This window comes from Chionomys nivalis, chromosome 17 (assembly GCF_950005125.1).
Source record: "Chionomys nivalis chromosome 17, mChiNiv1.1, whole genome shotgun sequence".
Taxonomy (NCBI): Eukaryota; Metazoa; Chordata; class Mammalia; order Rodentia; family Cricetidae; genus Chionomys; species Chionomys nivalis.
Window position 1 is genome coordinate 4,522,964 of NC_080102.1, and position 14,824 is coordinate 4,537,787.

At 53.0% G+C, this 14,824-nt stretch overlaps 1 protein-coding gene across 2 annotated transcripts; it reads right to left on the reverse strand.

Annotated features, from left to right (window-relative positions):
* Window positions 1-333: 333 nt before the first annotated feature.
* Window positions 334-6,596, reverse strand: Klf10 (KLF transcription factor 10). Of its 2 annotated transcripts, none has more exons than XM_057792776.1 (4): window positions 6,348-6,596; window positions 3,460-3,690; window positions 2,449-3,361; window positions 334-2,060 (listed from the first exon to the last, which is right to left on the reverse strand). In XM_057792776.1, exons 1-4 carry the CDS (start codon window positions 6,381-6,383, stop codon window positions 1,801-1,803), a joined length of 1,440 nt encoding a protein of 479 aa, XP_057648759.1. In that variant the 5' UTR covers window positions 6,384-6,596; the 3' UTR covers window positions 334-1,800. The 2 variants fall into 2 exon arrangements, with proteins under 2 accessions (XP_057648759.1, XP_057648760.1); XM_057792777.1 differs by lacking the exon at window positions 6,348-6,596 and adding an exon at window positions 3,801-4,161.
* Window positions 6,597-14,824: the final 8,228 nt, after the last annotated feature.

The window sequence follows — 14,824 nt, forward strand, 5'->3', positions numbered from 1 at the left end:
TCGTCGCTTGCACTGCATGTGGTGTTCTGGCTAACTCCAGTGTACTTAACAAGGTTTTGCTGAGGGTCAGAGCTACATCTGAACTTCAAATTATCAAAATGTACAAGAATATACAAAACTAAAACATGAACCGTGTGGTGGCTCACACTTCAAACCCTAGCATGGGGGTGCAGAGGCTGGAGGGCCATCTCAAAAACAACCAAATGCCCGGAAATCATTTCTTTAACTGTCTGGCTTACCTATCATCTCAGCAAAGAACCCTGGCCTCAAGTTCCAATGTGAAGAAGGTCCATGTCAAGATGAGACAGACAAACCACTGTTTATACCAAAGAAAGAAACTCTTTATTGTAAACAAGGTATAAAGTACAACAAAAAATATTGTGCAAATTGGAACTCATGATTCATCATTTTTTTAAGAAAAATTTTTTTCAAGGGTTCAAGTTTGCATGTCAGAAACCTACATCCAAGATACAGAAACAGTTTAAATGGGAGGTATAGTGACAGTTTTTCACTACAGATTTTGGACAATTTACCTTTACTACCAAGTGAATTATCCACTTTACACCAGAACAGAAATACTGTTAGCACAACTCACTGTTCTAGGCTGGGTACGCAGCTCGGTAGGCGAGCACTTGCAGAACACATGCGGCCCTGGGTCCGACCCCCAGAACTGCAGTGTGACCACACGTGACAAAGGCTCGGTGAGTTCCGAAGGTGCCCAAACACTGTGGTGGTTGAGAACGCAACTGCATCGTGAACGTCGTTTCAAGTTGGAAGTGAATGTTCTAATGACAGTTTTTCTACCTATCTATTCCCACAGCCTGAAAAACTCCTATAAATAAAGAGGAAAACTGTCCATCTGTAACGGCCATTAACTTCCAAATTTGAAAAAGCACACAGTGTATCTTTGACGTAAGCGTCCTTTATGATGACGTAAAGCCATCCTTCTCAGGAGTTATCTCAGATTCAACATCCCTTCTTATCAATACATACTTTCATCTTCAGGTTTTGTTCCTAAACAAAGTGCAGCGTATCTTACTTAAGTCTACAGAAAACACATTGGTATACAATTTCCAAATCTACACGAGAAACTGCAGGCAAACTAAAACCTAAAGAAGAGTAAAATGCCTAAATGTTGTTAACACTTTCAAACTAAAAAAATGCACTAAAAAAATTTTTTTAGCTGTGCTTCCAAGCAATTAAATTAATGAGGGGTCCACCTCTGACTCCCCCTTAACAATGTACAGCTGTTCAACTTTAAATACCAACAATAGTGGGGAAATGACAGTTTTAGGTATATTCGATAATAACTACACCCACGGAGGTGACTGGAAGGATGAGGAACAATAAGCAAGATAACTCTAGGAGAAGATGGCGTCTCTGTGGGACACAAGCTCATTCCCCAGCTCCATCTCTGTACCGGAACTTGCAGCCTCTAGATTCTTGAATCCAATGCTTTACAAGAGCCACACGGCCAAGCTGGCCTCAAGTATAAAACTGCAGAAACTAAGTACCAATGTGGACATGATTCAAGATCTGTGCTCACCTCTTCCGAAACCTTCAACGCTATTCAAAGGAGAAAAAGCTTTCTCATCTCTGTGTGATAAGAAATGAAACCTGCCCTTCTGTGACCTGCCTGCGGCTGAAGCACTGGCCATCTAACCCAGGCTGGCCTTTCCTCAGGCCAGGGGCTTCTGCTTTGGCCCCTGCTGGAGGACCACAGACTCGCAGAAGCATCTTGACACCATCGCTGGCTCCTTACTGACCAAAGTTAGTTCTGGTTCTTCATCCTCCGGCCTGTCACTGTGCAGAGGCAGGGGTCGGAGGTAGAGCGACGTCACTTAACTTGCTAACTTCCATCTGCCAGTTTGGGAGCTTCTTGGCTGACAGGTGTCGCCGGGCATGCTTGGTCAAATGGTCACTCCTCATGAACCGACGGTCACACATAGGACAGGCAAATTTCTTCTCGCCCGTGTGGGTCCGCCGGTGCCTGGACAGTTCATCAGAGCGAGCAAACCTCCTCTCACACCCTTTCCAGCTGCAGCTGAACGGCTTCTCCCCTGAAACGAAGACAGCCAGACGGTTACTACCCCTACGACCCTCCCGACTGAATCTACCACATCTAGAGCTGTACGAGGAGACATCATTTAGAACTAAAAGCTGGTCACTTTACAGATCACCGAAGTATTGCTAGATGTGCGTGGCGTGGGGACATACGCCTTAAATCCCAGCACTTGGCAGCCGGAGATGATCACATATCCCCAGATGTGTGCTGCTGCTTCTGCCTCCACTCCCCAAGTGCGCCACGGGGCCCAGGACAAATTTAACAATTTTAAAGATATTTTATCATATGCAAAGTAAACCCTTAATGCACTCGTTTGTACTTGTGATTGTGGACAGACCCCATGTGTGTACTCATCTCTAAGACAACGCACATGTGCACCGTACCTGTGTGTGTTCTCACGTGGGCCTTCAGGTGGGAACTTTTAAAGTAGGTCTTGCCACAGCCGGGATGGCTGCAGACGTGACTCCTCACTCTGGACGAATCCATCTGTGGAGTGACTCTCGCTGCCGAAGGAGAGAATCCGGGCGCAGGGGCGATGGGAGACAGTCTGGTGCCATTGGGGCTTACCACCGTAGGTTTCGGGCTCTGCACAACAGGCTGGGGAACGACGAACATGACGGTGCCCTTGGGCACCTGGGTGCCCATGAACAACACAGGGGGGCAGACAGCTGGTGGCTGGCTGGCTGGAGTGCTGGGCACAACTGTGGTCACCAGAGAGTTGTTTGCAGGAAGGGGAACCATCTGGCAGATGACAGGCAGAGGTGGCACGCCCGCAGTGGACACTGTGGGTGAGGGGACCAAGACGGACTTCTGCAATGGGGACGCAGTAGCCGGCTGAGATGGACAAATGACTGTCTCTGATGACGGCACAGCCAAGTCACAGGGCGCGGCACCTGCCTTCTCGTCACCCTCTGCTGGTGCGTTTGGCTCACATTTGGATCTGTTTGGTGGCACGGCCGCGCAGGGTATGTTCTTTCGTGAAGCCTCAGTATTTAGGTGGGTTCTTCTCCGGAAAGAACTGTCCTGATGGCTGAGGATGCTAGCTGCTTTCACAGGGCAGGTGCGGTGGGTACAGAGCTGGGCATCAGCTGTGTGACGGATGACACTCGTTGCCTGAGCCTTAGGGAGGGGAGGGGCCGCCACAGGACTCTTTTCTTCCTTTTTGGGAGGAGCAGCAAGGGGAGCTTTGGGGGTATCGGAGAATGATTTGAAGTGGCCAGTAGATGGCGCTGGTGCCATCACAGTTGACACTTGAGAGGGTTCAAAGTCGGAGGGGCTGTAAGGCGGAGTCAGACACTACAAAGAGAAACACCAGCAACACCGTGAGAAATTATGAATTCGTTTATGTGAATACTAAAAAATGCTGCAATTTACACCCACTTAAGAACACTCACAAACGCCGGGATCGTGTGAAGGTCGGGTGTCCCTGGCAGTAAGCTCTCCTCCTCTGACGAGTCAGACACTGGAGTGACAGGCCTGGCCTCAAGGAATTTCTTGAAACCATGCTTCCAGTCGCAGCTCATAGACACGAGGGCCTCCACAGCCTCGAAGTCACTCTTCTCTGTCTTGTTCCAGGGGTACACGCTCTCTCTCAGCTTTTCAGACATCAGCTCCATCTTCTCCTCCTGTACGAACCAACGTTAAACTTCATCAGCATTCCAGTTGCTCAGGTGACAGGGGTGCACAAACTTTTTGTTTTCAAAACACGCTTTGACATTAAAGGATGCCACCTTACCATAGCAAGGGAATGGAGACCAGGGTTGGTCGGTCCGAAAGTGCAATTTGACTTAAAGCAAACTACTCCCAAGTTAAAAACGTTACATCCAGTTATCTGCAACTGGTAACTTCATTACAAACGGTAAAGTAAAATAAATGGGGGGGGGATATCTAGCCAGGCATGGTAAACTATATGTGTAATTTCGGGACGGTGGAGGCGGAGCGGTGGGAAGCTGCACTTCAAAAACAAAACACAAACAACCCAAGCGGGGAAAACCCCAGGTTTATTTTGGGCAAGTTTCAATCTCTCCATCTTTATTACTTTACTGGATCTATCCAACACAACGGGACCAGGTAGGCATAAAATCTATGCGCTTAGAATTTGCAAAACAAACCAAAAACAAACTCCTCAGAGTGCACAAGTTGGCCTTAACTTATTTAAAACACGCCTTGGTAAGAGTTTATGTTCGTGCAACTCCACTAAGAGTTCCTGGAGCTGCATTTCAAAAGAAACACCTACCATCTCTACTTTCCTTTTAAAAAGAACTTCCAAATCTTCTCATCAATGCAGAGGCTGCAAAAATTATGTAAAGTTTTCTAAATTGGAGGGGGGGGAACAGAACAAGAGTTCAAGGCCAACTTGGGCCATATAGGAAGTCACTCAAAAAGACAGAAAAACTAATAAATAAAATTTAATTGTAAAGATAGTCTTAAATCTTTTTTTTAAAAAACAAAAAACAAAAACCAACCAACCAAAAAACAAAAACCCACCCAGAAGTCTACTTCCTATTGAGGGTGTGGGGGGGAAACAGACATTGTTCTTGGACTTTTACTAACAATGTCATTGCATAATCGTTCGCGCCTTTATGTAAGCTGCCATGCGAAGCCTAAGTGTAAAAAGCCTCTAGGCACCGACGCAAAGAAAGGGGTGGAAAAAAGGCAGGCATGCAGGCAGGGGTGAAGAATGTGCGCCGGGAAGGGAAGCTGGGAGGGGGGCAAAGAGCCGGTGCGAGGCAGGAAAGGGAAGCCTGGCGGGGGCGGGGCGCGGGAGGCCGGCGGGGGAGATCCTTGCTGGCGGGGACCAACGGATGGGGCCGCCCTAACCTCAATGAGGCTGGCGGGTGAGTCACCGGGAAGCCTGCCCGCCGCGCGCACGTCCCCGCGCCCCGCCCCTGCCATTGGCCAGCCGGCCTGCGGCCCGTGCCCGGATTGGCTGGGCGGCCCCGGGTAGGCGGGGGCGCGAGGAGGAGGAGGGGGCCGAGGCATGTGAACAAAGCGTGATCAGCGGCTGCTCCGGCCGGCGCAGGAAACGTGAACTGGGAATTGCCGCGCCGTCACCTTTCCCCTACTTCCTGAGCTCGGCCCCCGCCCCCGCTCGCCCGCCCGCCCGGGGAGGGGCCGCGGGCGCCGCCGCCAACCGCTCGCCAGTGCGCACCGGGCGGCGCGAAGGCTGGGCGGTGTCGGCTCCGGAGGCGCCCGCCCCTTCCCACTGCCCCCTCCCCGAGCCGCGGTTCCCTTAGGAACCGACAGCAGGGCCGGGCCTCGCTCCCGCCCCTGGCGGAGGCCGGGGCTGGGTCACTCGGGGACGAGGAGCTCCCCGGGTGCACCCTCTCGCCGCCCATGCCCGGGCCTCCGCCTCGGCTGCGGGAGGAGGAGCCGGGTCCCCGCGGAAGCACGACCGCCGCCCTCCTCCCGGGAACGACCGCTCCGAGCCCGGGGCGCTCCGCCCACTCGGCCCGCGGGACCTCGACCCACCCGCGTCTCCCGCAAGCGCCAAGCGCCCCCTTGCTGCTGCTTTCGGCAGCCCCGGACCCCTCGCATTCCGCCTCTCTGCAGGCTCCCAGACGTGCGGGCGCCCACGGGCACGGGCTCCCCGCCTCGACACGCGGCCCCCGCGTCTCGCGGTCCCCGCTCCCCCGCCCAGCTGTCGGGCTCCAAGGCAGGGCCCTGCCCCCCCTTCCCCGCCGCGAGTAATCCCTCGGCGGCCACCTGCCTCCCGGGAAGGGAGTCCCCTCCCGACGTCTGCGGGGGTGCGCGCCTCCCCCGGCGCCCGGAGAGCCCGCGTCCCATCCATCCCCCCGGGCGACCCCAACCGTGTGGTCCCCACCTGGCAGCACCCCCTTTCCTCCCTCCCCGACGAGCAGGCGCCCGCCTCTCGGGCAGACAGCTCCTGAGCAGTCTTTGCCACCGCGGGTCGCGCTCCTGGTGCAGACAGGGGCATCTCCCGCCAGTGCCAGGTGCAGGGCGCCCCCTCCAGCTTAACCGCGCTTCCAGGGAGGCAGCCCCCCTTTCCTGCTCACTCTCCTCCTCGGGTCTCCCCGAGTCGCGCTCCCCCTTGTCTGCTGGACACCCAGGGACATGATCGCTGTCTCCTGGTGCGGGTCCCAGGCTTCCTCTTAGAGCAGACCCCTCCTTTGCACACGCCCTCGATGATAGCCCCAGCCTGCAGGCAGGGAATCCCTGCAGGACCCCCGCTGCAGCCTGGGTCCTCGTCAGGCGTGGCTGCTGGAGGGGACTCGGGCTTCGCGCCCCGGCTGGGAAGGACCAGCATCCCCAGGTGACTTACCGAAGCCTGCTGGAGAGAAGCGCCGAAGTTGAGCATGGTCGGGCTGCCCGGGTGGCCGCAGGGTGCGAGCTGTGACTCTCGCTGAGCCTGGCTGTGCTGGAGCCACAGACGGGCGCACTGGAGACACTAGACGTCGACGCCGCCGCGCTCCGCGCCGTCTGCCCCCCTCCCCATTCAGGTAGCCGCTCTGCCTGCCCCGCGCCGCGGGGCGGGGGCGGGGGCGGGGCCTGGCGCCGGCCAATCAGCGGCAAAGGTGTGTGAGGCTTCGTCCAATGGGCTGGCGGGGCCACGCGTGATCAGCGGCTGCCCGGCTGCAAGAAGCTCTGTCAGTGGAGCGTGTACACAAGCCGAGGCGCTGTGTTCCCTCGGTCCTGCCCCGGGGAAACTCCGGGGACCACCTGACTCCGGGACGCCCCGCGCCCACCCCTCGTCTCCCAGTCCTCCCGTCCCCGCCCATGCGTGCCCGGGGGCGGTGCCGCCGGCGGGGGCAGAGCCGAGAGCGGGCGCGGTGGCGGGCGGCGTCCAGGCTTTGCGGAGAGCCGGCCCCACGTGGGGGGTGGGGTAGGAAGAAGGGGGGGGAGAGGGGAGGGAAGCCCGCTCCACCCCGTCCCCCTTGGCGCCCGCCGCGTCCGGGCCCCGCCAGGGAGTGGGCGGGACCCCGAGCGTGCAAGCAGGGGAGGGAGGCGGAGGCCGCGAGCGCGGGGCCGAGCGTGGAGGTTTTCTCTGCCAGCGCGGTCCTCGTGGGTCTGTCGTGGAGGCAAGAGCCGGGTGGACCACCGAGCCGGCGGCATCTCCGAGCCTTGGTCGCTCTGAGTCGCGAGGACGGGAGGACCAGGGCGCGGCGGCGGCGGGGAGCCCTGTCACGGTGCAGACACCTGCTCGCGCTCGCCGCCCACGCCCCGGCGGCGGGCGCTGGCTCGCCCTCTCATCTGCAGCACAGACAACCGGCAGCAGGGCCCGCCTCTGCGCGTCCCTCCCGTCCTTCCTCCTGGGCGCCGGTGTGGGGACTGCGGGAAGCCGGGACCGTACACGGGGCCGGTGGCTTGGCCCGGAGCCCTAGACCCGAGCGCTCGGTGGCAGAACCGAGTTTGAGCTTGGTGCAGTCACAGTTTAAAATACAGTGTCCGTGCGAGCTGTCTCCCAGGTGGACCTCCGCCCTGCCGGGAAACCGCTTGCGGGGATGGTGGGGGGGTGAGGAGAGAGGGCCGGAAGGTGGGATTCCTGCCCGGTTCCCAGCCCGCTCCATCACTCCCGGGTTTGGAAGCCGCCCGCGTGCAGCGCATCAGCCGAGGCGGGGGCTGAGGCCTCCTGGTCCCAGAGCTCTCGGCTCCTCTTTGGCGCCCCGTTGCCCCGCCCCCCTTGACCGTTTGTACGGGTTCACAGCAGCTGCTGGAGCCGGAGGCAGTGATAACGGGGCTTAAAGCAAGCTGGAGATTTCTATCTTCTCCCTTGGACAGGCGGGTCGAGAGACAAAAGTCACTGCCCCCCTGCGGGCTTTCTCAGCCCGCACGACTGAAAGAGCTCATGCTGTCCCCGTCACCCCAGGATGGGTAAGGGTGGGAATTGTTTTAGAGACCGCCAACTCTACCACCATCCCATGGTTCCTTTTGGTATACCTAAATTCAGCCATCAACAAGAGTAATGATAATACCGTGGGCCAGAGAGGCACTGGGTGGGGGTGGGGGAAGATGACTGAATGGCCTCCTGTCACTGCCTGCTCTGAATCCGCTGGAGGAGCGCCAGCTCAGCAACCCAGGCTGCTCTTCCTGCCTCCCTCCACCCGGTGCCCCTGCTTCTGTCTGCAGGAGTGTCCCTCCCTGCAGGCTTCCTTCCGCTTGGGCTGGCCCATCCTGTTGATCTGAGCCTGAAGGGTTGGAGCAGCTGGCCTGGGCACCTGCTGCAGCGCAGGAAGCTCCTGTGTGTGCCCAGCCGGCAGGCCTGCCTGCCCGCCTTCCTGTCAGGGAGCCGCCCCCCTGGAGTGGCCACAGCCAGACCCACCAAGGCTGAACCCTGTGTCTTCCAGAATGTGGTGCCTGCTGGCGTGGTGCCCCCACCCCCGCTGAGCTGTAGGGAGCATTCCGGACTTGGGGTGACCACTACAGGAAAGAGGGTAGGAGGAGCGGGTCGTGGAGGCACAATTCCTGGGGATTCGGAGAAAGCTGTTTCCCAGGCACTTCAGACCCAACATCACCAAATCTAAAACGGTTTCTGTGCGCTCTTAGAGTTAGTTCCTCATTGCGCATCCAGCCCCTGTCACCTCACTCAAAAACTTAAGTGGGATCCGGTTCATTCCCAGCTCCGTGCAGCTTTGGCGCAGAAACACCTACTTACTGTCTGCTTGGCAGTGTTGTTCTGTCTGTCTTTACCCTCCTCCCCCTTTGTCTTAGAATCCTGGCTGGCCTGACGCTTGCCATGTAGATCACAGTGCCGGTTAATTCAGCCCAACCCTCCTGCCACAGCCTCCCAGGTGTTGGGATAATGGGCACCAGGTAGACACCTGGCTAAGGTTTTCACCTCTTGCTTGGATGAAGCTATTTCCATCCGTAATCTCAGGACATCCACCCACACCCCAGCTTGTTTTCCAGTTCCCAGATTCAATGCTGATAGCTAAGGTCCGATCACAACCCTTCCTACTGAAATAGATGACTGACCTTTGCCTATTAAAGGAAATCAAAGGCCAGCCCTTTATGAACTAGGAGTCCCAGGTACTTTCTCAACCTTTCCAACCGTCTGCCAGGTGGAGACCAACTCCTGAGGAATTTGCAGGCTATGGAATGAAGTGGGAGTTTTCTGTATGGTATAAAGAGGCTAGATTGTCTTTGGAGAACATAATTTCTTACCCGAAGGGCCTTTTTTTTCTTTCTGGATTCAGGGGTCTTGCTCCCCTGCCATGTTAGTGAAACCTTCCTTGATAACTGCAGGCTGAAGTATTTGTCTGCCTCCGCTCCAAAGCACCTTGTGCTAGAGATAAAGTACTTGTTACATCATATATAATACTGAGTCCGGCCCATGGGCCACCCAGATCTAAGCTACTATAAGATGGTGGCCTCTTCATAATCTCTCCACACATGTACACTCAGGCTGGCCTGGAACTCTCAGCAAGCCTCCTGCCTCAGTGCCCCAAGTGCTAGGATCACCCATGTGAGCGGCTATGCCCATCCCCAAAATTATTTCTTATTTGATATTTGTTCTATAATAGACACTTCTTATGTTTTTTTTAATGAAGCAAATAAAATTATGGATTGTCTCTGAAGACCCTGGGATTACAGACAGAATGTGGAGCCTAGTCCTGTGCGTGCCATTGCGTGGATGTAATAGAACTTTGATCCCAGGGATGGTGAGGATGAGTATTAGTGTGGAGAATGGACCTGAGGAGTGTGTGTGTGAGTGTGTGTGTGTGTGTGTGTGTGTGAGAGAGAGAGAGAGAGAGAGAGAGAGAGAGAGAGAGAGAGAGAGAGAGAAAAAACCAGAGTCAAGGTGTAGGTGGCGTAGAGGCAGGCCTAGAGAGGCGAAGACAGAGCTGTAACTTAACTGGATATAGGGATGAGGAAGGAGAGGGTATTGGAAAAGATTGCTAGGTTTCTGGCTTACTCACCCGATCTAATGCCACACCATCGCCTAAAGAAGGGACCGTAGAAAAGTCATGGGTTGTGGAGGACAGGAAGTCATTGTCAAGTTGGTTTAATTTTTTAAAAAAGATTTATTTTTTTAAAAAATTATGTATACGGGAGGGGGCAGTGGCCACAAGAGGGCATTGGATCCCCTGGAGCTGGAGTGAGGGACAGTTGTAAGCTGCCTGTCTCTGGTGCTGGGAAATGAACTCAGATCCTCTGCAAAAGCAGTCCATGTTCTCAGGCGTAAGCGGTTCTCCAGTCCTGACAAGCTGGTTTAGGGCATGCAGAAGTGAGGCTCTGTGTGACATTAGACATCAGACAGAGATGTCTAGAAGTAGCGTCTTAGAGCTGGGGTTTAGGAGAGGGCAAAGTGTGGGCTGGTGTAGTAGGAAGGCCACTTGCTTGTTCCCAGCTGTTCAACCCCAGAATAATCACACAGACACACACAGAAACCATATTATTTACAATACTCTTTCTGGCTAACTCATATCTTAAGTTAACCCATCTATGTATTAATCTATGTATTGCCACGAGGCTGTGGCTTACAGGGTAAAGTTCCGGCGTCTGTCTGGGGGGGGGGGGGGGCGCTACATGGCTTCTCTCTGACTCTGCCTCCTTTCTCCCAGCATTTAGTTTAGTTTTCCCAGCCTAGCTCTACTCTGCCCTATCAGGCCAAGACAGTTTCTTTATTAACCAATGGTATTCACAGCATACAGAGGGGAATCCCACATCAGGTTGGAGATAAAAAGTCAAGAATCCTCGGGGTATAGTGGCATCCGAAGTTAGGAATAGATGAGATTCCAAAGGAAAAGGGAGAACCAGAGAGAAGCAAACGCATGCACACAGGGACGTGCTGGCTGAGGGTGCTGTCCTGTCCTCGTATGACAAAGTAGAGATGGGAGGCAAAGAAGGGCAGGTGGAGAAGCTGTGGGTGTCAGGAGTAGAGGGAATGTCGGTTTCGTCACCATAGTATAGTAATTGCTTTTCTCATCCCTGTGAGCAGATAACTGACCAAAACAATCCAAGGGATCATTTATTTCTCCTTATAGTTTAAAGGGATACAGTCCATCATAGGGACTGCATGGCCCTGGGAATACGCGATGACTGGTGCACTGTGTTCAAAGACAGGACACAGGGAAAGGAATACGGTGTTCAGTTCCCTTCCTCCTTTTCCTCATCTCGGACCCAGCAGGTGCCACAGTGCCGCCCACATCACAGCGGGTCATCTCTCTAAGGTTTACAGGGGGGGGGACGACACCCTTAGAGAATCACCCAAAGGCACATTTCCAAGACAATTGTAGATCTATTGACATTAACAATGAAGATTAATTATCACACTTGAATGTGGTGGCGCACACCTTTGATCCCTGCCTTGGAGAGTTCTGAGTTCATGGCCAGCCTAGTCTTCATGGGGAGCTCTAGGACGTCCTGGGCTAGATAGTGAGACCCTGTCTCAACAAAAACAAAAAGATAAGCTGTCATATGTGATTTTAAACTTATTTGGTAATATTTTTTATTCTTTGAAAATGTCATAATCAAAATATAGTCTATTTTGTTCCGATCCACCTACCACTTCCTCCCACTCCCTCCAGTGCCCCGTTCCCTCATCTCCCTTCCAGTTCCATGGACTCTTTTGTTGCTATTTCACTGTCATTTACCTAGAGTTCAGTCAGTGCTGGCTGTATGCATGTGGCTGTGAAGCTATTCACTAGGGCATGAGCAGCCTACTGCAGCCATGTCCCCAAAGGACAGGGGCTCGCTCTTCTTCATCTCACAACTCCCCTCCTCCTCGGCCAGCTCCTATAGTCCTTTTTTTTTTGTTTGTTTGTTTGTTTGTTTTTGTTTTTCAAGACAGGGTTTTTCTTTTTCTGTGTAGCTTTGGAACCTGTCCTGGATGGAACTCATTCTGTAGATCAGGCTGGCCTCTAACTCACAGAGATTCACCTGCCTCTGCCTCCCACGTGCTGGGATTAAAGGCTTGTGCCACCACCACCTGGCAAGCTCCTATATTCTTCATGAAAAGAGGTTACTCAGCAGCTCAGCAGATAAAGGCACTAGTCATGCAAGCCGATGACCTGAGTTCTATCCAAGAACCTGCTGTGGAAGAAGAAAACCGACTCCTGAAACTCCGACTTCCAGAGTCCAGCCTGAGTTGAGCCCTGATTGTTATTTAGAACAGAAAAGGGGAGATGATGTGGGATTCCCCTCTGTATGCTGTGAATATGTTTTATTACCATTGGTTAATAAAGAAGCTGTTTTGGCCAGTGGCTTAGCAGAGTAAAGCCAGGTGGGAAATCTGAACAGAGATAGAGAGAGTAGGTGGAGTCAAAGAGACACCATGTAGTTGCCAAAGAAGTCATCGGCCTGAAATTTTACCCGGTAAGTCACAGCATTGTGACGATACCCAGATTAATTGAAATGGGTTAATTTAAGATATAAGACCTAGCTAGAAATATGCTTGAGCCATTAGCCAAAGAGTGTTGTAATTAGTATAGTTTCAGTGTGATTATTCCAGGTCTAGGCTGCCGGGAAACAAAGGAGCAGTCTCCTTCTGCACACACACACTTTCTATAATTATTATTATTTATCATCATCATTATTATCTTTAATTGAAGTCTTTCAAATGCTGATGTGCTGGATCGGGGAAGACGGTCACCGCTGCTCTCCCTTGGATTGTTAGCTCCTATGCCAAGATGTCGGGGTATTCTGCAGAGTCCAGTCTTCCAGGAAATCACCCCTGAATGCACACACAGGAGTCTTCATGGCTGTAAGTGCTATCTAGCCCTTACAACTGCCGATACCAGGCATACAATGAGGAGAGGGGAGGCTCATACCAATCCCAAACAACCACCAAAGACAAATGGAACCTGAGAGACAGCAAAGGAAACCATTCTGCCAGTTGGCAAATCATCCACTCACGAAGTGGTCATTTAGCACTCCAGGGCTCCTGTCTAGTGTGGTTCTAACAAGCACAGCTGGGCAGAGCACAAATGAGACCCTGATGGGCAGTGACTGTGGTGCCCTGTGGATGTCTGGAGTTTCTGTTAGGAGCAGAGTCGCAGGTCCCGCTGACGCTCCTGTGGTTTGTTTCCTATCATTACAGGGAAGAAAATGCTGGGGTTTGGGTAAAGTTCAATAAAAATAAAGATACTAAAATCTTCCTGTCGGCTTCACAGAACTCCCAAATTCTACCCATAAATGCCTGGCATCTGAGGCCCTCAATTATCACTCCCGCTTGTCCTTAAGAATTAAATTATACTCAAAAATAACAAAAATGTTAAGGATTTTTTTTTCATTTTGTGTATAGGGTTTTTTTCTATATTCGTGTCTGTGTACTGTGTATGCAGTACCTGTGAAGGCCAATGAGAGTGTTAGATCCCCTGGGACTGGAGTTACAGATGGTTGTGAGTCACTGTGTGGGACCTGGGAGTCTAGTCTGGCTTTCTAGAAGAGCAGCCAGTGCTTTTAATCATTGAGCCATTCTCCCCACGCAATACCACCCGACACCCTTTAAAGAACAAAAATGAACAGCAAACCCCACTGCAAGGAAAAAATCACTTATTTCTATTCATGCCCCTCACAAAGATCCCGCTGTCCTTGGTTCTTAGCCCCTTTGGATTGTCATAACAAACCGCTAAGCTGAGCAGTTTAGAAACAGCAAATATTTCTTTCTTGGGTTTCTGAAGGCTGATGCTCATTGGCCAGGTCCCACAGGCTCTGGTGAGGACCTTGCACGTACTGTGCCTTCTCATCTTCCAATGCTACTGTAACCAGCCCTCATGACCTACAATGACCTTCCCAAAGGCCCACTTCCTAGTGCCGGCCCTTCAGAGGTTAGAATTTCAACATAAATTTGGGGGTTCACAAACATTCCAACATGGTGCCCCTAACTCAAAGTTGTTTTGAAGTTAGAGAGGGGTTAAGGTTCAAGTGGCAGTGTCTTTGGTCTCAAGCAGACAGCTTGAACTCCTGAGAACCCCAAGACTGGAGACCCCACTTTCAATGGGTCTTTGATCAATCCAAGGATGACCTCTTGGGACTGGGGATGAATGAACTCTCCCTGGGTGTTTAGAGTTTGGGGTGAAGAAGATGGGAGAAGGAGATATACAGTGTGATGTCCGAGCCTGATGCATAGTCTGCAAACCAATCTGAGGGTCCTTCTGGTTTCCCGTGGACTGTGTAGTTCCCTCAGTGACAAGCCAGGAATGAGCAGCTATCCAGGAGGAAATCAGGGGTGCTGAAAAGAGCGTTTGGTAACCGCAGAAGCATGGCTCCTCAAGCCTCTGTGTGCTCTGTCTTCACGCTCTTGCTGAAAGCAGACCTTCCCCCCTCCTCTGCTCATGCTTTTGTTCTCTGTCCTAGAAACGAACCCCAGAGCTTCTGCTTGCTAGGCAAGGGCTGTACCCCGAGCAATAGGCCCTGGGAGTTCTTGAGATAATTTCTCACGACATTCAGGCTGGCCTGGAATTTGAGATTGATTCTCCCGCCTCTCCTGGGATTACAGGTGTGTTCAACCACACTCAACTTCGAAGCAGATTCTCATTTAATGGATCCGGATCAGGTCCCAGAATTCTGCATTTGCGTCACATTGTGTCCTTGGTGATACTGAGCTGCTGTAGCAGAGGTCCAAAGTTATTGTTGCTGCCAGCGTAGTATTCCACCCAATATTCTGGGCTGAGAATGGTACAGCGAAGGAGGAGGCAGAGTTTATCCAGTGCGGCTGGATTCTGCTCAGCAAGACACTCTGGTCTCCACATCTCTCCCTCCCTGCTGACCATGGCCAGGCCATGCTGAAGTCAAGTCAAACAATGCTTCTGACCAAGTCAGTACAAGCCAGTGAAGCACAAAGAGTGGGAGCAAAGA